The sequence below is a fragment of the Chrysochloris asiatica genome, unplaced genomic scaffold (genome assembly GCF_000296735.1).
Source record: "Chrysochloris asiatica unplaced genomic scaffold, ChrAsi1.0 scaffold00024, whole genome shotgun sequence".
NCBI lineage: Eukaryota > Metazoa > Chordata > Mammalia > Afrosoricida > Chrysochloridae > Chrysochloris > Chrysochloris asiatica.
Window position 1 is genome coordinate 23,685,476 of NW_006408542.1, and position 25,600 is coordinate 23,711,075.

Here is a 25,600-nt window from a genome sequence, read left to right on the forward strand (position 1 = left end):
TTGCTTGTTCTTGTAGTTATTATGCTGGCTTTTGCCTTAAAGTTTATTTTATTCGAGATTAGCACTGCCACTCCTGTTTGCTTTTTATTCTAGTTAGCTTGGTATGTTTTTTCCCATCCTTTCACTTTTAATCTGTTTCTGTCTCTGTGTGTGAGATGCGTCTCTTTCAGATAGCATATTGAAGGATCTTGTTTTCTTATCCATTCTGCCACCCTCCGTCTCTTAACAGGTGCATTCAATCCATTTACGTTCAGTGTAATTATCGATAGGTATTGATTATTTGTTGTCATTATATTCGTTTTTTTGTGGTGTTGCTGCTTCTTTGTTCTGTTTGTCTTTCTCTTTTGAATTCATGATTTGCATGCTCTTTCTTGTGTGTTTCCTTATAGTTTTAATGTTTTCATATTCTTCTTGGATTCTCATTCTCTTGCTATGCTGTGAAGTGTTAATTTTCTTTGAGGTTGACTTATGGTCCATTGAATTCTCTGTCCAGTTAGTGCAGTCTATTTTATCCTGTAATCTACCTAACATTCTCATTGTCTCGATCTCTGTTCCTATGTGTTCACCTTCTTTTGCATTGTAATTGTTTTGGTCATAGACTGCCCTCCCAGAGTCTCTGAGTTTGTTCTTATAGTTTTGTTTTGTTAACATGGACATTTATGTTCTTTAAAGTCACCACTAATAGTATTTCTGCTATGGCATCACTAGATAACTAAGACAACTCCTTGAATCTATTTTGAACAGGTGTTCTGTTAAAGTTTAAATCAGATAACATCCCTCCAATAGCTTACTACCTTAATCTGAAACAAAGCCAGTGATTTTACTAAGGTCTACAAAGTCCTTCATCACATGCAACCCTCTTCATTACCCTCTGACTTTATTTTAAACTATCACCTCTTGCCCATTACAGTCATTCTGAATTATCTCATGATCCTTGCAAGTTCAAATGTGTTCTTGCCTCAGAACCTTTGTTATCACTGTTGCTCCTTTGGCACACCATTCCCATAATATTCACATAGTTCAGTCCTTCCCCTTCCATATGTCTGTACTCAATTGGTTCTTGCTATGATGAACTTCCTGGCTAATATATCTTTCTTCACATAGTTCACTCATTAAGTTCCCTTAAGTCTGTATGCAATTAGTTCTTTCTCAATATCTTCCTGACCAGTATACCTACCACCTCTGTTGTTATTGCCTATTCTGATTTATGACAATATCATGTGTTATAAGGCAGACCTGCTTCATGGGATTTACTTGGCTATGATTTTAACAGATAAATATCACCCAGACTTTATTCTGTGGTACTGTAGGTTTGGTTCAAACCCCCAATTTTTAGGTTAGCACTCAATGAAGTACAAACTTTTTGTACCAACTCTATTCCACTTTTTTAGTAGCACATATCACCCTCTAGAATATTACATATCTTACCTATTTTTTCATGTTAATTTTTTGCCATTTCCCATTGAATATAAGCTCCATGAGAACTCATCATGTCGTCTTTTAAATTTTTGTTCCATGTGTATCTTCAGCCCAAAACCAACTTCTGGCACACAGTGGGCAATCAGTAAGTATTTGTTGAATGAACAAAGCAATTAACAAATGAGTTGTTGCCAACAATCTTTGCTTTCTTTTCATAGGAAAGGGCAATTAACTGAGGGATTTTAAGATTATCAGCTCCTCCTATTTGTAGGACAGTTGGTTTCATACATCACACTTAAATAAGGAAAATCAGGAATAATTACACACAAACATATACTTGAAGAAAATGTAGTCAACTGTAGTAGTGCATATGAGATAGCTGCTAACAGACCTAAGTGCTAGGAACCTGTGGGTACTGATGAACTCTATATCCTTTGCTCCTCCTCCCAGAGTAGAGTCTAGAGAATAAACTGTCAATAAAAAGATGCCATGTTTGTTAGCTTATTCCTACTGCTACTATATCATGATAAGTTAGAAGAAACAGGCTAAGGTAAGATGTAGGATTCACAATTTTACCAACATATGATTCCTAGAATCACACAATGGTAAAGTTGTGATAGTTGTTTGGAAGTGCGAGGATGGAAAAGACTGTGAATGAGACATGTAGTTAATCTCACTATTAAATTGTTGCATAAACTTAGTCATAGTTCACTTCGTACGGCTCAAGTTTTCTTTCTGTTTAATGGAGATAGAAAGGACTTTGGGCTATTGTTGTCCTGAAATCTATCACTTGATAGAGTACTAAACTGAGTCTGGTCGATGATTTTCCTAATCTGAGATCGTAGATGATCTTTCTAAGTTGAACAATAGGTACTATTAGGACTGGAGGAGTCCGGTTACAGTGATAAACACTGGATAAAAGTTGGTTTGAACTCTAGTTGCTCCAGGGTTGCTATGAGTTGGAACAAACTCAATAACACTTAATAACAACAAGAGCAGCATTACTGGAAACTGGTCCCAATTCTTCTCACTCCCAGTCCTGGTTAATTCCTCTGCAATGATTGGCCCCTGTCCATAGATCACCACTTGCAGGAGGTGTGGTAGTGTGGTTCATGCCCTATATCATCTGCATGCCTCGCCACAGATCCGCTTTCTGAATTAATCAGAGATCAATATCATCTACTTTTTTCAAACTGGCAGAAAAAAGGTGCACAACAGGTTTGGACAAGCAAGATGGAAGGAAAGGAATGTAGACGGCAGTGTAAATGTCTTAAATGACATTTCTGAACATGGAAAAAGTAATGATAAGAAAAGTATATCATGGAAAAGAAGAAGGAATAGGAAACACAATGGAACAAATTTGCTTGTTTCATTAAAAGCTGATATTGGATAATGTTCCTGCTTTCCTCTATCAAGAATATCCTACTCTTACCTCAACCACTGCCACTGCCAAAATACACACACACACACACACACAACTATACCTCTTCATCTTTCCTTCTCCGATCCACCTTGTCATCTTCACAATGCTGTCTCTTGTGATTGATAATACCTGTCTCCTCTGGATTCCCTTAAGACTTTATATCCCCCATGGTACTTTTTATCTTTCTTCTGTATTAACCAGTTAGCCTCCTAAAGTCAACTCAGTGTCTCTTTAAACTTTCTGTGATTTTCAGTGACAATCTCAGTACATTCTCAGTATATGTTTGTGGAATAAATGAGTGAAGGAATGAGAACATTTTCTTAAAATAATAATGATAAAATTATAAGCCTATGCACACACACTCATGAGCACATCGGATCATGGGTGAGAAAAATCTTAAAACAAACATTGTATTATTATTAAGAAAGTTATATGATACATAAGGCTCCCTAGTGTTCAGCTGCTAGCCAAAAGGTTGGCGGTCTAATCCCAGCCAGTAGCACTGTGGAAGATAAGACCTGGAGTTCTGCTTCCATAAATATTACACCCTAGGTGTGGCGCTATGGGTTAATGTGCCAGACTACTGCAAAGCCATTTGAACTGCAATGTCGGCGGTTCAAACTCACCAGCTGCTCCTTGGAAACCCTATACAGGGTCGCTATGGGTTGGAATGGACTCAACGGCATTCAACTACAACAACAGACAACCCTAGAGAACAGTTCTTCTCCAGAAGTATCATCATGAGTCAAAATTGACTCAAGGACATTTAATAATAACAAACAATTTGTAAAAGAAAGAAACACAAAATGAAGAACAAAAACAGAGTACCAGGAATCTAGAGTCTTGAGTGAACCAGGGCTTGGGAAAATTCTCTATCCTACAAAGAAAACTTTTCTTCTACATTCAAGTCAAGAAGAAGGAGTAATCAGCAGAACATGGGTCAGCGTGCCACTACTTTAACATTCATAGGAGGGGAGAGAAAATAAAGTTCTTGTCACTTATTTGACTTTTGACTTCTTAATGAGAATAGTATTGGAAAGTGTCAAATAATCTCTTATTGTATTGGAGTCTACTATGTGGGAGGACAGAACAAGGAAAGTGCTTCAAATATGTAACTGCTACTGGTCACAAAAGATTGGCATCTCACAGCTCTGGAAAAAAACTTGGGTAAGTGAACAAGAAACTCATTAATCTTTGGAGAATTTTAATGAGCTGGAGTGTTTGCAGGAGAATTACTGGGAGTCCTGGTGGAGTAGTGGGTTAAGCTTTGGGCTGCTAACCACAAAGTCAGCTGTTTGAACCCACCAGCTGCTACGTGGAAAAAAAGATGACTGAGTCCATCTGTTCCTTTAAGAAACCCTGTGGGATATTTCTACTATGTTATATAGGGTTGTTATGAGTTGTTATGTAGAGAGTAACTTTTCATGAAAGTGAAAAATATATTCTAGAAACCATAGACCAGAGTATTTAATGTCTATACCATTAAAAATTGTTTCTAGAATAATGAAACTGATTGATCATGAACCCACCCAACTGAAATAGATTTGATCACAACTCATAGCAATCCTGCCTAGGATTGCCAAGGCTGTAAAACTTCACAGGCACAGAAAGCCTCATCTTTCTCACATGGAACAACTGGTTTGCTTGGACTTCTGACCTTGTTGTTAGCAATCCAGCACCTATGTGCTTATTTTTTTAAAGGTAATAATTTTAAAAAATAGTGAAAAATTGTTTTGCTCCAGCAAGAACATGACATAATTCCTAATTTCATTCCTTAGCACAGATGCTGGTTAAATCACTTAAGTTGTTCAGATCAGTTATCTGTTTCCTTGTTCCTTCTACTCATCTATTTTAAACTCATCTCAAACTTATGTCCCAAACTGTGCTCTTTTTTTCCTTCTCCCCCTATCGATCTGTCCCTCACACAGTCTAGTAAATGATACTGCCATCTACTAGATTGCTCATGCCAGAGTTGGGCTATTATGCTTGCAACTACCAACTTTCTCATGACTCATGTCCAATTCACCATTACCACCTGATTTACATCTCTACTGAATCATGCCAAATGGCCTGATTCCTATCTGATTCTTCGTCAGGAGAAACCTACCGGGGAACATGAAATGGTTTCTATGTGATCAGATCTCTAAGGAGCTCAGACCTTTAGAAATAAAAAATCTGATAATTAACTATATAGTGGAGTCCTATTGTAGCACTGTGGGATAATGCACTGGACCACAAGTTCGGTTTGAACCACAAAGTTGGTAGTTCAAGTTCACCAGCCACTCCTTAGAAGCCCATGTGGCATTGTGGCTTAATATGCTGGACTGCAAAGTTAGTTTGAACCACAAGGTTGGCAGTTCAAGCCACCAGCTGTTACTTGGAAACCCTATACAGGGTCGCTGTGGGTCACTATGGGTCAATCGACTCCATGACACAATAACAACTTGAGTCAGAATTGACTTGGTGACACAACAACTATATAATAACCGTTAGGTAATAATAGTAGATAATTAGAATCATTTGTGATTGGGATGAGATGAGGAGGACTCCTCCACATATAGGATCAGTAGAGGCACTCAATCAGTCTTCAATGATGGGAGCAGGAAATGCAGAGGTGGATAGGCCTTTTGGTACACATAGCAGGGATATTACCCTATGTCAGGATTCTTGGTGATTATGGAGGGGAGTATTGTTGAAAATATTTAAAACTCAAAGGAAGAATTTGAAACTTATGATTTAGTTTGAGCAGTTATTCTATATGCATATACAGAGACTATTCAGATTCAAAAAAACAAAAACTACAATAGGCTAGTTACAATGTGGTTTATGAAAGAAAAGAGGAAGGAAAAGATCAACTATTGGCTAATTTTAACATCATTGACTAAAACCTGGACTCCCATTTTACTGAGATCAACTGTTATCAGGTCACAGGTCATAAGGTAAATGGTCTCTGGCCTTCCATCTACCTGAAACCATGATCTTTTTTGAAATTCATAGTAAGTAAACTTGGCTTTGAACATAAAGAAAAGATAACCAACTTTAAATGTAAAAAGATGCCAGCAGGATTTGGTCAGGTATTTGTACAGTCAATATTTCTTTCATGGTTAAGAAAACACCTAAAATCAAAGTCAGATGTCTATTATTAATTTTTTCTTCAACAGAACATCGCATTGTGTTCAGCATTGCCTGGGGCTCCAAGTGCCATAACACTAATTAAACATCTTCAAATTATGGAGCTTTGTTTTGGAATGTAAATACAGATACATTTAACTATAAAAATTTTGTGTTCTTTCAAAAGTCTTTTTTTCACAGCATTCCCAGAAATAAGAACCAGGGTGTAGAGCGGAGGCTCTGGAAGATAATACTGAGCCCCAATTTCAGAAAACCTGGGAAATGTAATATCTGGTATTAAAATATATTTAAATTAAGAAGATCAGAATGGGTTTATCATCTGTGAGTCATTGTTGTTATTGACTCGGTTCTGACTGGTTGTGACCCTATGTACAACAGAACAAAACACTGACCAAACCCTATGACATCCTCATAATTGTTGTTATGTTTCACATCATTGTTGCTGCCACAATGCCAATCGATCATGTAGGGGCCTTCCTCTTTCTTGCTGACTCTCCTCTTTTCTAATCAAGATAACCTTCTCCAGGGACTGGTCCCTCTTGATAATATGCTCAGAGTATGAGAGATGATATTTTGCCATCCTTGCTTTTAAGGAGCATTCTGGCTGTACTTCTTCCAACACAGATTTTTCTGTCTTCTGACAGTCATGGTGCTTTCAATTTTCTTCCCAACACCAAAATTCAAATATGTCAATTCTTCTATGGTTTTCCTTATTCCTTGCCCAACTTTCACATGCATATATTGTTGTCAGGTGCCATCGAGTCGGAGCCGACTCATAGCGACCCCATGCACAGCAGAACAAAACAATGTCCGATCCTGGGTCAACCTCACTACCGCTGCCACACTTGACGCCATCAATGATGCCACCTGGACAATCCATCTTGTTAGGGGTCTTCCTCTTTTTCTCTGACCCTCCACCTTACCCAGCATGACATCCTTCTCCAGCGACTGTTTCCTCCGGACAATATGTCCAAAGTATGAGAGACGAAGCTTAGCCATCTTGGCCTCCAAGGAGACTCTGGCTGCACTTCTTCCAAAACAGATCTATTGGTTCTTTTGGCAGTCCATGGCACTTTCAGTATTCTCTTCCACACCACAACTCAAAGGCATTAATTCTTCTATGATCTTCCTTATTCACTGTCCAGCTTTCGCATCCATATGAGTCTATTGAAAACATGCATATAAGGCATTTGAAAATATCATGGCTTGGGTCAGGCATACTTTATTCCTCAAATCAATGTTTGTTTTGTAACATTTTTAAGTTTGGGTTTTTTTCTTAGCCTATTTGCCTAATGCAATCCGTCTTTTCATTTCTTGACTGTTGCTTCCATATGTGTTGATTGTGGATCCAAGGAAAATTAAGTCTTTATGAGGGGGAAGATTATTTTTTCCCATTTCTCTATTTCCTTAACTTTTACTATATTTTCTGAGTTTTAAATTCTTTTTTATTTTACAAACTCTCATCCTTAACTATCAGGGATGTCTCGAAACAGTCACAAGCCACAGACAGGGTCAAGCTGCCTGAGTTAAAATCATGGTTGTTTCCCTTGGGCAAGTTACTGGATTATTCTATACCTAAGTTACTTGATCTGAAAATGAAGATAACCATGGAGCCTATCCTAGTGGGTTGCTGTGAGAAATAAGTGAGATGATGCAGTGAAGCACTTAGAGTTATACCTGACCCATAATATGGACTCAAGACATGTTAATTGATTTGCAGGATTGTTATTGTTATATCTGGAGAATCAGCTCTGCTTTCATTTTGCTATCTGTCCTTGAGTAAAGTCACTTAACTTCAGTTTTCTTAATGGCTAGGAGAACCTGGACTCCCTGACCATTCCAAGTTCTGACCTTGGTTAGCTAATAAATGGAACACTTTGGCCTTCCTTCTGTTCTTACTGCAGCCAACCTGACACTTCAGACAAGCTGAATTCAATTCATTTCCTCAGTTGAATTTATTGCAAGCCATTCATTTCATTTATTCAAAAATATCTCCTGAGGTCTAAGCCATAGAAAGTACTTGCTGGCTCTAAGACTTGTTTTGTGAGCGTCTTGCAAATCAAATGCTTTCTATAGCTTCATATTATTCTTAGTGGAGAGAATATCAGAAAGACTCTATTCCCTGCAGGACTTAAGGAATTTTTCCTTAAACAATCTTGAGAAAAACAAGATCTAGCCAGTTGCTAGGAAATGCAATACTGATGTCTAAGTGGTTCTAATTATTCCCTACTTGAGGGGGCAGTTTCTAAAAGCTAGCAAACCTTCCCTGGAGGCTGTAGCAGACAAGCTACTCAGCTTTGGTGAAAACAAGAGGATGGCTGTTGCAGGGCTCAAACAACAGAGAAATAAACAAAGCCTCAATTATGATTCAAGGGAGTTAGACATGCTTTTCTATTTAGTCAAAAGGAATTGATTTCCCCTTAAGTGTCACTTATGCCATAATGATTATTGGGAGAGACAACTTAGCAGAGTGATACAAAAACACAATCAGTAAAGACTGCAGGTCAGTAACTGATCTTGACTGCTAGACTATAAGGCAGTTGATAAAATACAACAAATGAGGAGGCAAAATATTTGAAATATTTTCTTGGTATTTATTGATTTATACACATTTTCCTGTTCCTTTTTTATTTCTTAAAAAAGGTCAGTTGGGGACCAACAAAAATGTTAAATTAAACCAATTTTAGGAAAAATGATCTAATTCTAATTGAGATGTATTTGCTTACTGCATAAATGACTAAACTCAGTAGTTAAGTAAGTTTCTCTGAAGGAATTATTGATTTCCGAAACATATGACTTCAGATCCAAAGATCTTTTAGGCATGCTATGATCTCAGCTCTTCCCTAGTCCAGGCAACTGGAACAAACAAACAAACGAATGAATTTTTAAAACTCAGCTTTATTCTGAAAGACTTAAGTTTTTCAATTGAAAACTAAGACAGAGTCCAATCTGTCATATATTCAGTCATGTTATTGTTATTGTCATAGAGTCCTACTCAGAGTTAGAACTGATCTCCACAGTGTTTCCAACACCATCACCTTTGGGAAGTAGATTGCCAATCCTGTTTTTCAAGGCACTTCTAGATGGATTCAAATCACCAAACCTTTGGCAAGCAATCAAGAGCTGAAGCATTTTTGCCACTCAGACACTCCACATTCAGTCATTTATTATACCCTATTATTTTTTTCTGACATAAATATTGGTATTTTTAACAAATTATTCAAAGATAATTTGTATTTTGTCTTGCTGAATAATCTTTTTTTTTTTTTTTTAAGTTGAAAATCTGAACTAGAAATGTACCCATTTCTATAAATGAAATTATAATTCACAAGTGATGATATTCCCTTTAGGAGCTAAAACTTTAAAAAAAAAAAAAAGAATTGTTATACTGCTGTTTGATTATGTCTCCAAATGTTCTTTCTACCGACTATGAAATTTTTTTCATGTTCATATATTCAATTCCTTTTTATACCCAGCTCATGTTTCACCATTTGATGGAAGTGATGTATGATATATAAGTTTATTATGAAGTATAGACATCTGTCCATTTATAGGACTTCTTCAAGACTTAAAACTTGGTTTATTCATCCTGATCTGGTAGTGTAGTGGTCATGAGTCAGGCTGTTAACCTCAAGGTCAGCAGTTCAAAACTACCATCCATTCCTTGGGAAACTCTATACAGGGTCGTTATGGGTTGGAACCGACCCCATGGCATACCACCACCACCACCATTTATCATATTATTATAGAACAACTTGAAAAATCTTGTTCTCTGTGTGTTTCTATTTCCTTAATTACATTAAAAGGATCTATGTATCAAGAATATATCATCTGCTCTTATAGTTCAGCAAATGACTGTACATACCATATGTACTCAATAAAGATTGTAATGGTTACAAATTGTGCTGCTAACCTCAAGGTCAGCAGTTTGAAACTACCAGCAGTTCTGTGAGAGAAAGATGAGGCATTCTGCTCCCATAAAGATTTATGGCCTCGGAAACCCTGTATAGTGTCGCTATGAGTCGGAACCAACTCCACAGTACTTAACAACAACAACAGCTCATGGATTACCTATAGGAGTCCTGGTGTGGCACTGTGGGTTAATGCACCAGACTACAAAGCCATTTGAACTGCAAGGTCGGTGGTGGAAACTCTATACAGGGTCTCTATGAGTCAGAATCAGCTTGATGACACTTAACAACAACAACAGGCTGTGGATAATCTGCTGCTTTTCACAGCAATTATTTGCTGCAAAGATGCTGAGTTTAGAATTTTGAAATTAATTTTTGCTTTGCTTTTTATTTGATACAACTACATGCTCTCATATGTTAAAATTACTTTAATCAAATGGTCAGAAGTATATATACACAGGGAACAGGTCATTCTGTCTTTGTCCTGCTCAAAAGGAAATAAATCTGTTCTTTTTCTTTGATTCCTGGAAAATGTATTTTCAGTCGTAATTCCATTTCTACTTGCTTTGCTCAGATTATCGCAGTGTTTAAGAAACTGTTCTGCCTGCCAAGAAAAGCAGTTGGTGGCCTTATTTTGTAGGTGATAGAGCCATTACCATTCACCAGACCAATATTTAGGACGGGCATAACTGAATAATTTAAAACTAATAATGCACATGGCAAACATAAAAGTAAAATATGGGATGAATAACTTCATTGTGAAAACATTTTGTTTCCTGCCGTCCAACTGTTTTCCTTTGTTCAAGGGCACTCCTAGAACTAGTGATGTTTGTCCTGCATTGAGGTTTTCAGACACAACCTAGTCTGCCTTTGCTTTGCATGGTTGCCAATACAGTGGTGGAAATCTAATGCTTGGTTCATAATATGTGGAAGATATTTTAGTGGATGTGAGGGGGATAAAAGATGGATTGGGAACATTTTTATACTCTGGGGGAATTTGAGAAGTATATTTTTACCACCAAGTTTGGTTGGCAAAAACTGACTTAAAGTTTTTGGCTTTGGACAAAGATGACATACAATACTTTTAATTACTCAGATGACCTTGGACAATTCATTTCATCTTACTGGGCCTCATGCTTCATCCCTATAACCAAAAAAAGAGAGGCAACATATGGTCTCTCAAGATATAAAAATGTTCTATTTCAAGAACTAGACAGGCTCATACAGATGATTTGGCTCATATAGAACTGTGAAAAAGAGATAATGGTTTTTAGGGTCTACCACCTTTTTTGGGTTGATCATCTTCTTTTCTCAACCCTTCAATTCTTCTGAGTATAAACTAAGTACTATCTGCCAAAGCATATTCTTTGCTTTTTTTTTTTTTAAGTTTTTATTTTGAATTGAGTCATAGTTTACATGGGAGAATATTGGTTTACACTCATCGTTTCATTGCAATGATTACACTCTTCTCTGTGCATCATCATTCAACAGTAATTGCTTCTATTCCCTCTGTCTGTTGTTGTTATGGTTGTACACAAAAACACTCAGAAATATATAATCATGAAAACAGTCTTTGAAAGGTGGGAAACATTTACAGTTCAAGGAATTAATGTATTACAGGTGATATTCATTTATTAATATTAGCAGGTAGCATGAGAAATATTTTGGGATAACAGAACCCACTTGATCTCTCTGAGGTGCTGCTGACTTGTAGAGATGCACTGGTGTAGATGTTAAGTCAGATCCCAAATGAAAGATCAGGTGTATAATTCTCCAAATACAGAAAAGAATCTTAGAAAAGAGACTTGTAGTTTAAGGTCATTAGATCAGTAAATGCTATTGAGTCATTTCTGATTTATAGCTGTAGGGTTTCCGAGACTATAAATCAGGAGCAGAAAGATGAATCTTTCTTTCTCAGAGCAGCTGGTGGGCTCAAACCACTGGTCTTCCCGCTTGGAGCAATCAGATGAGTGAACCATCTCACCAGAGCAAAGCAACAGAGGCTTATTCTCTAGAGAGTGAAAAATGAATTTCTGGTTGGGGACACCAGGTACTACTTACAACTACTAGAATCTGAGATTCCAGTCAACAGAGCCCTGGAAATTAGTACCTCAATCTCTAGGCAGGAGTTTGGGAGAATCTTCTATGGGGAATTTGACCACATCAACATACTACCATCAGCAATTCTTTAAGTAAATATGTCTAGCCATTTCTTTTACTGAGGTACACATAACTTCAATCGCTATTGTTTTTGCTCTTTTTTGTCTAGAATCTTAGCTGAGACTACTGTTTCCAGAGACACTTTGTAATTTTCCTATCTCGCTATCTTAACTCTTGGTTTTCTTTCTACTTGTCTCTAGTATTTGTTCGAGGGAATTAGAAGTCGTTCCAAGACCGTGTGTTCTTATTGAAGTAGTTCAGCATTTCAAAATTATGAGCATGATAAGCAATTTTGCTGCTGTATGCTGGATTCCAGATGACCCCTTTGTGGTTCACCATAAATTCTCATCTTTGCTTTTCTTTTATTTCTCGTTTGTTTCATAAGATAAAACAGCATCTCTTGCTGTATTTTTTTCTACTCCCTTGTCCCAATATATTTATTTGCAGAAATACTACATTGCTTGTCCACAGAACAAACACCCTCTTCTTGCCTTGACCAGAAATTAGCATTGACAGGGATTGGTCACCTCACATGCATCCACTATCTGTCTGTCAGTTTCAGGCTTGCATGTTTCTATGATGCTGAACAGTTTTCAGTGGAATATACAGAGTAATAAGGATTCAGAGGAAAGGACTAGAAATGTGCTTCAGAAATCAGCCATTGAAAATCCTAGGGAGCATAACAGTCTGACATATAACCAATGATAGGGATTGTGCAGAACAAAGCAGCATTTAATTCTGCTGTGCATGGGATCCCATGAGCCGGGGCAGCTAAGAGCAGTATAAACAAGGCATATGGCAGTAGAAAGAATTTGCGGCTAACTCTTGAGACTTGCTGAGACTATGAACTAATGATAGAGAGTGATCATTTTTTCACATTTAATTTGTTTTTCTCTTCTAAAAAGCAATCTAAAAAGTAGAAAAATGAGAAATTGTTTGGTACTGTATTTGGCTGCTAACCACAAGTTTAGCAGTTTGAATCTACCAGCTGCTTAATGGGAGAAAGATGAGGCTTTCTTCTCCTGTAAATATTTTCAACCTCAGAAACCCTACACAAGGTTGCTATGAGTCAGAACCTATTCCATGGCACCTCACCCCACCACCAGTCAAACTTAAATATTTTCACGTTTGACACTTAGTTCTAACATTAATTTGTAGTGTTCGTTTGTCAGTCTATTTTAATTCCGTTTCTGTAAATTTAAGGCTCTGTATTTTATTTTAGGTTCATAGTCGCTAATTGAAAGGTTGCTAATTGAAATGTTGGTGGTTTAAATTCACCAGGGGAATCTTAGAAGAAAGGGCTCGAAATCTATTTCTTAAAAATTAAACATTACAAGCCTTATGGAGCACTGTCCTACCCTGACACGCATGGAGTCCTCATGAGTCAGAATCAAGTCGATGGTAACTGGTGAACTGGTATTTTATTTTAGGTCTTGTAGTATAAAACTAACTCTTTCTTAAAGGAATTTCTAATATTTTCTAAAGGGAGACACTTTTGGAAGTAAACCTGCCCAGCCTTTGAAGTCAGCCCTAAGAGTATAAGAAAGATCTACATAGGTAAGGCATCCACCCATTCACTCATCAACTTTCAATGGGCATCAAACAGTCGGGCATCTAGTCGTTGTTTTTTGCTGCTCCCCTGGCTCTTTTTGCTTTCATGTCCTATGATTTAAGATTGCAGAATGCAACCAGTAATTAACAGTCAAATGAGTGACTTTGACAATGACTACTCTGGGTTCTGAAAGGGATTTCAATTGTGAGAGTGAGTTGTAAAAATATATTGTCGTTATTTGTTTAATGTTTTTCTCTTTTAGGAATTCCATGAGAGTAGGAACTGTGTCTCTCATTGATTATTTTCTCCCAATGGACCTTGCACATATCTGGTCAATAAATATTCATTGTTGAAAGAAAGCCTCATGAAAAATCAGGGCTTTCTTAAAAGAGGAATGATATTGGACTAGAAGTATATATTCCGGGTTGAAGTAAATAATAGCACTTGGGTAGGAGAATATAAGACAAATTTGGTAGCTGAAGGAGAGAAACAAAAGTGTATAAAGCAAATGGTTGAGAAGGTGGAAGATGAGAGAGGACCCAGGAGGATTATTTTGAGCCCAAAATATGGAGGTTCTTAATGATAATCTTATGACTTTAGATTATTGTGCTGTGGACTGTAAGGTCGGTTTGATCTACAAGGTTGGTGGTTTTCCTTTAGAATAGTTAAATTGTTGTTGTTAAGTGTTGTCGAGTCAGTTCTGACTCATAGTGACTTTGTATAGGGTTTCTGAGAAGCTGCAGGTGAATTTGAACTGCCAACCCACCGATAAATATTCTATGATAATGCCATTGGGTTGAGCTTACTGAAACTTTGCTGAGTTTTGGAAGGCCCTGTTTCTTACTGGTTTTCTTTAGCCCTTGGCATTTGGAAGAGATGGAAATTGGCTCATGATAACTATTTACCATCGCTTCTTTCTGAAACAGAATTCTCTGATGGCTGTTGCTGAAGATGGTCTGGGACAAATGATAAGAGTAGAGTCCACATCACTGTTAGCCACTGCCCAAACTAGTAAGTCCAGTCCATTTATGAGATATAGCAGCTTTATGAGATATAGAATCTCCTCAGAGGGTTTCCAAAGCCATTAATCTTTATGGAAGCAGATTGCCACATTTTTCTCCCATGAAGTGACTATTGGGTTCTAGTTATCCGCCTTTTGGTCAGCAATTGAGCACTTGAGCCACTGCACAATCAAAGTTCCTTAAATCATTGTTAAGACTAAAAATAGGATTTATTTCAACTCTACAACAAGGGTTTGTTTTCTTTCTTCAAATATTTTTATGTGCTCCCTGAAGATTTTCAGATCGGCCAGTATAGTTCACATGAAAGAACAAGGCAACGGCATGTTCAGGTCAGAGACACAAAACATGCTCTGCGATACTTCTGGAGAGGTCAGATTGAGAACAAACATGCAAATCTCATTATAATAAGATCCTAGGCAATTAAAAATAATTACTCTCTTTCCTGACTGACCTTGTGGGATATAAAAGCTAGAATCTAGTCTAAGTAAAGCTCAATTGAAGAGTCTACATCTAAAGCTTTAAAAAAAAGGTTAGCTGTAGTGATTGAATGACCCAATTAATAGCTTTGGAAAAGGATAATCAAAAGTCAATTGAATTTCCTGTTCACCACCAAGATGTCCTGTTTCTGAAGCTTAGGTGAGGAAGGCCTGCACACACCTTCATGTACACAAGGGGATTTTATCATCTCGAAACAAGTGCAGTTCTGTGCTCTCAACCCCCCACTCTTCAATTGCCGATAATGACTCTGTAAATTATAGCTCTTAGCCAATTCTCAAGGTAGAGTTCATCTTCAACTTTAAAGGATTCTTTTCCTGCAATGTAATTTCCACTTTTCCCCTTTCAAGGTACTACGTTCTACAGCTGTTCCTTTAGTCATTTTTCTGATTTCTCTGCAGGGAATATCAACCTCCCTTTCCCCCAGTCCAATTAAATTCCAAATGTTGGAATAGCTATATCATTTCTCACTAAAGTAGGTGCAGGATTTTGTGTCAAGTGAAAGGATTATGCATGTATTAATGTGAAACTGTGCTGTTTGTTTCCCCCAAAGAAGTATCTAAGTGAGGCAGTAGGAGTCTCAGGGCATAGATACCAGAGCATTCTGCTCAGTCAGGGGTTTGATTTTGATAGCCAGACCCAACAATAAAAATCACAGCACATTTGGTGAAGGCAAGAAACCTAATAATCAGGGCTTGCATTCTGACCCTAATTGGCAAAAATTATATTTCTCTAAACATGTAATTCTGTCTTATTCACTCAGATGCTTTTGTTGAGGCTATTTTAGTAAATTTCTCAATAATATTGCTAGGTATATAGAGAAGCATGCAGTATTACTTAAGAAAATTAAATGATACGTCCTCAGTATAGAATACTCCCTTTAACTTAGAAGAACTGATTTCTAGTCTACATATCAGCATATCTGAGTAAATTAATGAGTTTTAGAGTGACAAAGAGGCATTTTCTTAAAACAAACACATAAATAAGCAAAGAAAACAAGAGAATTAGCAAGCCTTCTAGTAGTTCACTATAGGAGAGAACAATAATCATATATTTTTAAAATGTTTTATTGTGAATTGTGTGATAGTTTACACAGGAGAACATTAGCTTTACATTCATCCTATTGTAGGTATATCATTTCATTGCCATGGTTATAATTCCCTCCATGTATCATCAAACAACCAAAGGGTATACCCTGCAAGCCTGCCCCCCAGTCATCAGCACACAGCCCCTCTCCCTTTCTGGGTCTAGAGTCCCCAGCCACTCCATCTCTTCATGTCATCATCTCTGCTGCCTCCATCTCTGGCATCACTGCTTCTCTGGGTAGGGTCCTGCACTCTGCTCTTCACCCTTGATGGTTCCAGGGACCTCCGCTTCTGGACTGCAGAGTCAATCACTCCCTTCCTTTTGCTACAAAATATATACCTTTACATTTCAAATCCTCACAGTCAGTCCTGATAGCAAGTATTCACTACTGTACCACAAGAGTCCTATCCCCATCTCCTTTCATTAGCCCCGCCCAGACAGACTGGATACTACTCAGTGGAGATTCTACCTTCCTCCACACCCTCTGGATCTAGGCTCCCTCTTGAAAGCTTGTAAGCCAGTCACTTCTTGCCTTTGTAGTTTTGGGTAGCCAATGTCCAAGTTGCCTGTTTCTGTCTACTCTGTGTATGGAGGGGATGGGAATGATCCTCACTGTAAAGATTTGTTCCCTCTTTTGAGCTACTGCATCCATAAGTGTAGGTCAAGTTCATCAAATTGTATCAGATTACTCTTTTTTTTCCCTCTTCTTTCTTCTTCTAGTTGAGGTCTGATCATCCAGTCATTGAAGCTAGGTTGAGTGGATATTATCTACAAGTGTGGATGTTCTTATGCATATAGCCTCTTTTCTTATCAGCTGGATGCTTCACTCTCCACTCTAGTCCTCTGTGGCTATGTTACTGACTCTGGGCCTAAGAGTCCCCAGGTCTTGCCACACTGCTGGCTAACCAGGTCTCCACCTGGGTTCACAGGAGTCTACTGAATGTCAATAATCCTCTTTTATAAGAATCTTTTCTTCGATACTGAAGAGCAGAACTAATAAACACAATGTAATTCCCCCTGACTTATTGAATCATTTGTTTTACACATAATTGAGGACATACATTGCACTGAGCCAGGCACACACAGGAGAACAAAGGACATTTACTCCAGTTGAGGGAATAAGACACACATGAAGAATTAGAAGCAACACAAGATTAAGTATGAAAGGAGTGGCATGGGTTTGGTGAGGGGAATAATAAATAAAGATGGGGCTAGGGAAGACTTAATGAAGAGGCAATGTTTAAGCAAGACTGTGATGGGTAGGTTGGGTTCCAAGAGGCAAAGAAGAAACAGGATAGAAAAGCAAGAATCACAACATAACAACACAAAGTAATAGAAATGTACTGAATATGCTTGAGAGCAAGTTCATGTCAACCTTGTGGAGTAGATGGTTTCTATTGGGTGAGGTCAAGTCAGAAAGAAGAGTCACTGGGAAATTTGGAACCGGAATTATAACACAGTGGCAATAGAAATTTGTAAAAAATAATAGAGTGGTGTGCATGCTGATTTGGAGAAAAGAAGGATTGGTAGGAAGGATATAAATGACTATAAATGAACATCCAGGCTCTAGATGTTCATGGACAAGCAAAGATGACAGCAATGGAAAGAGAATTAATGCTAGCAGCAATATGAAAGGAGAGTTAGCAAAAGTGGTGACTGACTGTATGTAGGTGGTTAGGCAACATGAATAGGAGAATTAAATTATCACCATTCAACAATTGAGGAAGTCAGAAGTGAAAATCTGTCTTAATTTTGTTATTCTTTACCTCAGAACAACTAATATCTCATTTGTTATGGCTATAGTCTATGCTTCAGAGCTATCTCCTTTATGAGAATACAGCATATTCTTAAACAGCTACTTTTCAGGCACACAGTAATGAAAATCCAGCACAGGGTCCATCTCCAGGTATTCTTCACCATTGAATTGGGCCTCAGGGAGACTGGACAGAAGATCAGACTTTCTAAGGAATTTCTCTAGTAACTGAGGTTGAATGGACCAAGTTTTTCACCAGTTCTTCCCAAAGGAGGTTTATAGAATATAAATGTTTAAAAATGTCCCTTAGAAGAAAAGTCTTTACAGTTAAACGTGTTTGCAAACATTATAGACTTTCCTTCTTTCTTAGGTATTTATAAGCTTATTAGTAGAGCAAAGGCTTTTCCTTTTGAATAAGGACCTATTAGTGAACTATACACACTGTAAAGTTCCTAACAACATTAAGGACCTTCTAAAGAAATACTAAACTAGACACACTGTAAAGTTCCTAACTAACCAAACACCAACCTATTGTTATAGGATATGCAAAGAGATATAAATCGAGATAACAAAACACAGAATATAAATCAAAGAAAGAAAATAAAAAGGGAAAAAAGATAGAGAATTAGAAGTAAGTGTTAGTCCAAGAAAATCACAATGTGCCATGGATGTGCTATGAAGAGAGGGACCCACAAAACTGCTCTTAATATGATCTTATTATAGGTCTCCTAAGTCAAGAAAAGCCAAGATGTCACCTGGAGGACTAAGGTGCGCCTGACCCAAACCATGGTATTTTCAATAATCTCATATGCATGCAAAAGCTGGACAGTGAATAAGGAAGACCACAGAAGAATTGATGCTTTTGAGTTATGGTGTTGGAGGAGAATATTGGAAGTGCCATGGGCTGCCAAAAGAACCAACAGATCTGTGTTGGAAGAAGTGCAGCCAGAGTGCTCCTTGGAGGCCAAGATGGCCAAACTTCATCTCTCATACTTCAGACATATTGTCAGGAGGGACCAGTCGCAAGAGAAGAAGATCATGTTTGGCAAAGGAAGAGTCAGAGAAAAAGAGGAAAACCCCAGCAAGATGGAATGGCAAAGTGGCAGCATCAATGGTCTTAAGCGTGGCAACAATTGTGAGGTTGGCCCAGGATTGGGCAGTGTTTCATTCTGTTGTGCATACGGTCACTCTAAGTCAGTACTGACTCAATGGCACCTCACAACAAGAAGTTGAGAATGACCATAGACAGAGCTTTCACTCCTTTTAATGTGATGCATCTGATCTAGCTTAAGAAAAAGATGGTTGTCTCCATACTGTCAATCTGAGCTGAATTGTGAGGTTTAGAATGAGTATTTGCATTCTCCTTAGGTTTTCAAAACTCCAGGAAGAATAAGCAAGATCAGAGTGTCCGTTTTTAGATGCATTGACTGCTTCCTCTGCCCTCCAGGTGAAGTTGAGTTTCTGGAGTGAGTCAGAAATCAAAATTCCTTTGTCGGATCAGAATGAAATCTGCTCCCTGAGCTCTTGGCAAATATTGACAGCCTTAAGGAATGCATTTTCTTCCCTAATAAGTAGCTTCATGGAGCGTAAGAGCTATAGTCACTCTTAGGAGATTATTCTAAGCATGGAAAGACTATACGCTCTCAGAGTTATAATGAACTTTATACCCATTTTCCAAAGCAATGTCATACCTATTGAATCATTTGTTTATTAAGTAAGCATTATGCGGTAAGAAGTTTCAGCCTAATGTTTTACAAATGACAATCATCACAACAATGGGAGAGGCATTGTGCCGCCAGGTGCTTTGCATTGTCTCCTTAATCCTCATAGCAAGTTTGGCATATTTTTCAATTTCCGTTTTGCACAGGAAAGTTGACAGAACTAATAAAACTGGCACAGCTTGTGTTTGAACTCAGATTTCAGTCCTCAAACTCTAAGTCTATACTCTTTAATTTCTTCTTATCAAAGCCAGTTAAAGTCTGTCAGGTGAACATAACTTTAGAACGATTCTGAATACCAACTCTTTCTATCCAGTTTGGCACTTTCTCTATGGGGATAGATTGTCTCAGGAAGCCTAAACCCCTTAAGTCAGTAGTATTTAACCAACTCTCTAAATCAGTAAACTATTTGCTGTCAAGTTGATTATCACTCATGGAAATCCATGTGTGTAGAACTGCTCCATAAGTTTATCATGTTTATGACCTTTCAGAAGCAGAATGTCTGGCCTTTCTTCTGCTGTGCTTCTAGATGGCTTCAGTTAGCAGATGAGTGCTTAAGCATTTGAACCACTCAGGGACTGAAACCCACTCCCATAACTATAGTGTAAACCTGAAGTGGACAAATAAATGATGGCCCAGAGGCCACAACTGACCCCACCTGTAAGATAAGAATATTTTATACCTTTTTCTTATCATTGAAAAAAATCAAAAGAAAAGCAATGTTTTGTGATAGATGAAAATTATATAAAATTCAAATTTGAGTGTTCAGGAATAAAGTTTCATTCCAATATAGCCACGATGGTAGTTACAACAGAGACTGTATGACCCACAAAGTCTAAAATATTTACTGTTTGGCCTTTTATAGAAGAAGTTTGCTGATCCCTGGTCTAAAGGATAACTATTTTTTTAGAGGAAGAAACAAAAGGAATCAGAAGACTTTCATTATACACAGTGTGCAGTAGAGGCAAACACAAGTTCAAGTTCTACTATCCAGAAACTATGAGGTTGACTCTGCACACATTATTTAACATTCCTATGCTTCTGTTTGCTTCATTTAAAACAGGGAGCAATCATATCAGACTTGCAGGTGTATTATGAAGTTTTACAAAAGTAGTGTGAGTAAAGGATAAAGCACTTGGTAGGGTCTCCTCACTGAATTGCTTCTACTTGCCCACTGATGATTCTTTTGTATTCTTTTGGTGTTAACATGAGCAAGTACAGATAATAGTGAACTAGAAATCTCTTTTGATAGCTGGTAGACATAAGAAATAAAACTGCTGAATGGTAGATGAAACTATAGAATAAAAATATAGAATATAGAAATCATTTCCCCCTGGTAAATCTGAGTAACAGTGAATTTTTTGGCATGTTGATGGGTTAGAAATTGCAACCAGTGAATCCCAGCTATGCTATCCAACTACACGTGATGTGATCATTATTAAAGTTGATATCCAAATTGGGACAATTACAAGGTGAATTAGAAATACACAGTTGAACAAGTCATTTCATTTCTCTTGTTCAAATGTCCCAGATTGCTTTGAAAAAATTTGATTAGATAATTGTTTTTTCTATAAGTTTGTAAATTTTATTTGCTTTTCAGCAACATGCAAATTTACTTTAAAAATCTCAAATACTTCTTCCTTTTTGTATAAAATCCAAAGCAAAATTTGTCTTTCTTCTCTGAACACATCTTCACAAGAAGATTGCAAAGCTGAGCTCTAGAGTTAGGCAGCTCATACTCTTCTAAAGAGTGTACAGAGAAAATAACCTTAATATTAGATTTCTGAGAGACCTTCTTTAGTCCCCCAAACTCTCAGACAACTATAGTTATTACTCAGGTAGGGGAAATTTTCAATGTACTTACTCCTCACTTACTGACATGGGAAGGTACCAAATACCAGGTTGCTATGCCCTGATGTGGCCCTGTGGATTAATGCACTGGATTGCAAGTTTGTTTTGAATCACAACTTCGGCAGTTCAAGCTCATCAGCTGCTCTTCAGAAACCTTTTACAGTGTCGCTTTGAATTGGAACTGACTTGACAACAATCACTTAACAAAAATCACTGTTATGCAAAAATAGAAGATGACCATGTCATAGCACAAAATGGAGGATAACTTCTAAATCATTACATAACTGCCAAACCACTGAGAATCCTAGCTCAATTAAGTTGACACATAACCATACCCATCATACCCAGAGTTACTTTTGCTTTACACCTCAGCATTCTTTACTGCAAGACATATATCTTTAATGCACAACATATTCTGATAGTATATTTTTCACTATTTTTATAAATACAAAATTTCAGATAACAAGATAGTCAAATAAGTAAGCAATAGGTGTGAAAATACAAAACAGTTCCACATTTTAGTTTTATGCAACTTTGTCCTCTGTTCCATATACCTTTGTAAGGGGTTAACCTACAGTTAACGTTTATCAACAGCAAAATACGTTTTTGGTGCTCTGCTTAATACCTCCCCCCCATAAACTTTTTCCATAATATCTCAATTCATCATGTTCTTTTCCTTTGGGTACAAAGTCTTTTTGGGAAGAGATGTGTATTAGTCACTTACATCTTAGTATGATTAATTGGAGTTTTAAAAATCATAGTCACTTATACATACGTTCTGGGGTTTTGAATTTAAGGGTAAAATTTCCTTTTTTCTGTCTTCTTTTTTTTTTTAGCTTATGTGTTCTATTGATAATAGAACATCTTTCATTCTCTGTCATGTTAAAGAGATTTAATAAAGCAGGCTACCTACAGTGAAAGGAAATTATACCTTATTAAGGGCTATTTTCTTAAACTGTATGATACTATTTGACCAACAGAGAAGTAGAGATAGGCCACAAGATATGGAAGGAGAAGATCAATCTTTTTGGTCTTCATAAGAATCCAATCAAGTAGACTCAGAAAGGGTTAAATAATTTTCCAATCATTTAGAAGCATGTGACTTCATCTAGGAGCTCAGAACACTGTCTCTTCCCTGTGTTTATAATAACCTAGTAAGCCACACTGTCTTTTTACAAAGGGACATTCTTCAACATAATCAGAAATATCTGTCTCATCTAAAGTTTTGTAGTCAAAACACAGAACTGACCATTTGTTTTCCTTGTCTCCACTCCTGGCTTTGGACAAGAACTAGGACATGTGATATCAAAGCATAAGCTGGTAAGTAGAATTGACCATGCCAGGGAACAATTTGTCCCTTATTGGGAGTCTACAAGTCAAGATGAACATGTTTGAATGTAGACAGTGAGCTGAAAAGATGATCACTTTGTACAATAAAATAAGAGTCACCAATAGCTTTCGAGGACATAGATTGAGACAGGTCTTCAGAATACGGGGTTATGTTTAATAGTCTTGGAATAATACAATGAGGTTATCTATACTCTCTGAGTCACTGTGACTATCCCCAGGAGACTGCTCCTAGGTACTTATACAGCCATGCAACATTACTGCTCTAGCAGTCAGACACTGGGGCTTAGAGGAAGGAACAATAGACTGTAAGCCAAAAGGCTTGGTTTCTGGTTTTGATTCTGATTCAACTCATTATAAGAGTGTAGGTAATTCTTTTTACTCTCTGGACCCCAGGTTCCTCATTTGCAAAATGAGTGAGTTGATGTCAAAGTTCTCTTTCAACTCTCTAGGAACTCTACCTACATCCTGTTAAAATAAATCAGTAGCAAGGAAAGGAATCACCTTTCCCTCAACTGTATGGCAGGTTATTCTTTATTTCTCCCACCCTCGCTGTCTTCCATTTTCACAAAGAAAATGGCATTTTTTTTTCTTCAAGAGGAAGAATGTATTCAGGGACTACTGGTATCTCCAGAACTATACTGATTCTGGCATTCTCTGCCTTCTTGAATTTAGTGCCCTCAGGAAACAGACATGCGCATTCCACTAAGACCAAAGTATTCTTTTTTGTCTGTAGTCTAGGTCTTCTAAGTTTCTACTTTAACTTTATTTACCTTTTCTGATTTCACCAAAGGTATATTGAACCCAAAAGTAATGTGCTAAAAGGATGAAAAAATCTTCCTTTGTCTTTGCATTTCGGTTCCTGTACTATCTTTCTTGACAAATGCTGAGAGAAACTCTCACCTAAGATCCTTGGAAAGCCACAGGCAGGAATGTTGGACTGGAGGAGTTTATTTTTCACATCTTTGTTCAGGACATAACTATTTCACCCTAACAGATATGAGCCTAATGTGAAAATAATAATAGTGCCCAATGCACAAATGCCAGCCATGCAGCTGTTCCCAGACCCTGGATTACTCACAGTTCAACAGCATTCCTGGGGATGTCAGAGGGGATCTCAGTCACCTTGCTCTCCTGGCAGAGGAAAACCCGGTTAGAGCAGTGACAGATCCTATGATGACATCCGGAACCCAAGCTTAGGAATACCAGCAAGGACACCAGAAGGAAGTCCATGCTTATTTATCCATCCACCTGCTTTCTTCTTGAATTGGCACAGAAAAGCGCCACAGATTTCAGAGGCTCCACACAGTGCCCTTGCAAGAAAGAATCTGTCCTGAGAGCTGGTAGTGTCATGTGACCCACCAAGGGATGCTTTTTTTTTTTTTTTTTTCCCTATTTGGCCACTTCTAGGCAAATAGTGCGATTTCTGAATTTCTGTGTGCCTGCACTGATTTCCAGGGCAGCATAAGCTATTAACTTATCTGTCATGATTAGGTTTCTTACACACTGACCCAAGGAAGACAGCGAATAGATTCTCGATGCGTTTCTGGAATAATTTGAGTATCTCACTACAGAAATGTCCTTGCTGATCACATTTGCATCTAAACATGAGTGACATTCTCCAGAAAAGACACAACCATGATGTGACTCATCATTAAAAGAAGGACAGGTTTTCTGGGTGGTGCAATGGTCTGCCTTGAACTGCTAACCTAAAGATTGGCCATTCTAACTCCCCCAGGGATACTGTGATCTGTTTCCATAAAGATTACAGCCAAGAAAACCATAGGGAGCAGATCTACTCTACCCAAGTGGGGTTACCATTAGTCAGAATTTACTCAGCAGCAGAGGGTTTAAGCAGACACTGATAAGTGCAAGGCTAGGGCTTGATTTCAGTCTTCAGCTTTAACATTTCCCTCAGTCCACTCTTATTAAAAGGAGCCCTGGTAGCGTAGTGGTTACAAATCGGGCTGCGAACCTTAAGGTCAGCAGTTCGAAACTACCAGTTGCTCCTCTGGAGAATGATGAGGCTTTCTGCTCCTGTAAAGATTTACATTTGGAAACCCTGTACAGGGTCACTATGAGTCAGAACTGACTCGAGGGTACTTAACAACAACAACTCTTATTAAACAAGAATTTCTTGGTTGATCATTGATTCTCTTTCTTATTGTAATTAGTAACCCAAAGTGGTATTGCTCAGAAGACAGGCAGGTGGGTTAGTGAGTTCCAGGCACTCTGTATGTGGAAAGCACTTCTGAGGGATATCCATAGAGATAATTGATCTGAGTGATGTAAAGAATGGAATGTATTTCCACTACGTATTAGTCAATGCCAGCACGTCCACCCCCTAAGACTTATCATTTCTGGCTTCTCTCATTACTAGGATCTGAAGATTGTCCTCGCCTTTTGGCACTGGGCAAAAGTGAATTTGTTTAATCTAAGCTTTTAACTTGGTTTTAAATGTTCTCTGTAGGTGACAGCTCTGGCACTTTTGTTGGTGTTCCCATCTCTTTCATGGTGAGGGATCTGAGAAACATTTGGCAACACTTTCAGTAAAGTGGTTTTCTACTTTCAACTCTAGAATCTAGAAAGATTAAAAGGAAAAGAATTCTCTAAGATCCTTCCTACAACTTAATATCTGTTAAAGTTAGCTTCAACATCATCTTTAGGAGATTAGTCGAATAAAATTGAGTTATATATATTATATTTACATATATATTAAGTATATATATGT

General features: G+C 37.7%; 1 protein-coding gene across 2 annotated transcripts in view; it reads right to left on the bottom strand.

Annotated features, from left to right (window-relative positions):
- The window catches only part of FSHR (follicle stimulating hormone receptor), a 295,717-nt gene extending 271,541 nt beyond the window's left edge, over nt 1-24,176 (bottom strand). Inside the window, exon 1 of one of the 2 annotated variants that reach the window (XM_006839442.1) lies at nt 23,951-24,176. In XM_006839442.1, the coding sequence (XP_006839505.1) occupies nt 23,951-24,102 (152 nt within the window). In that variant the 5' untranslated portion in view covers nt 24,103-24,176. The remainder of the gene's footprint in view (nt 1-23,950) is intronic. The other variant, XM_006839443.1, reaches the window with a different exon arrangement.
- Between the last annotated feature and the right edge of the window lie 1,424 nt (nt 24,177-25,600).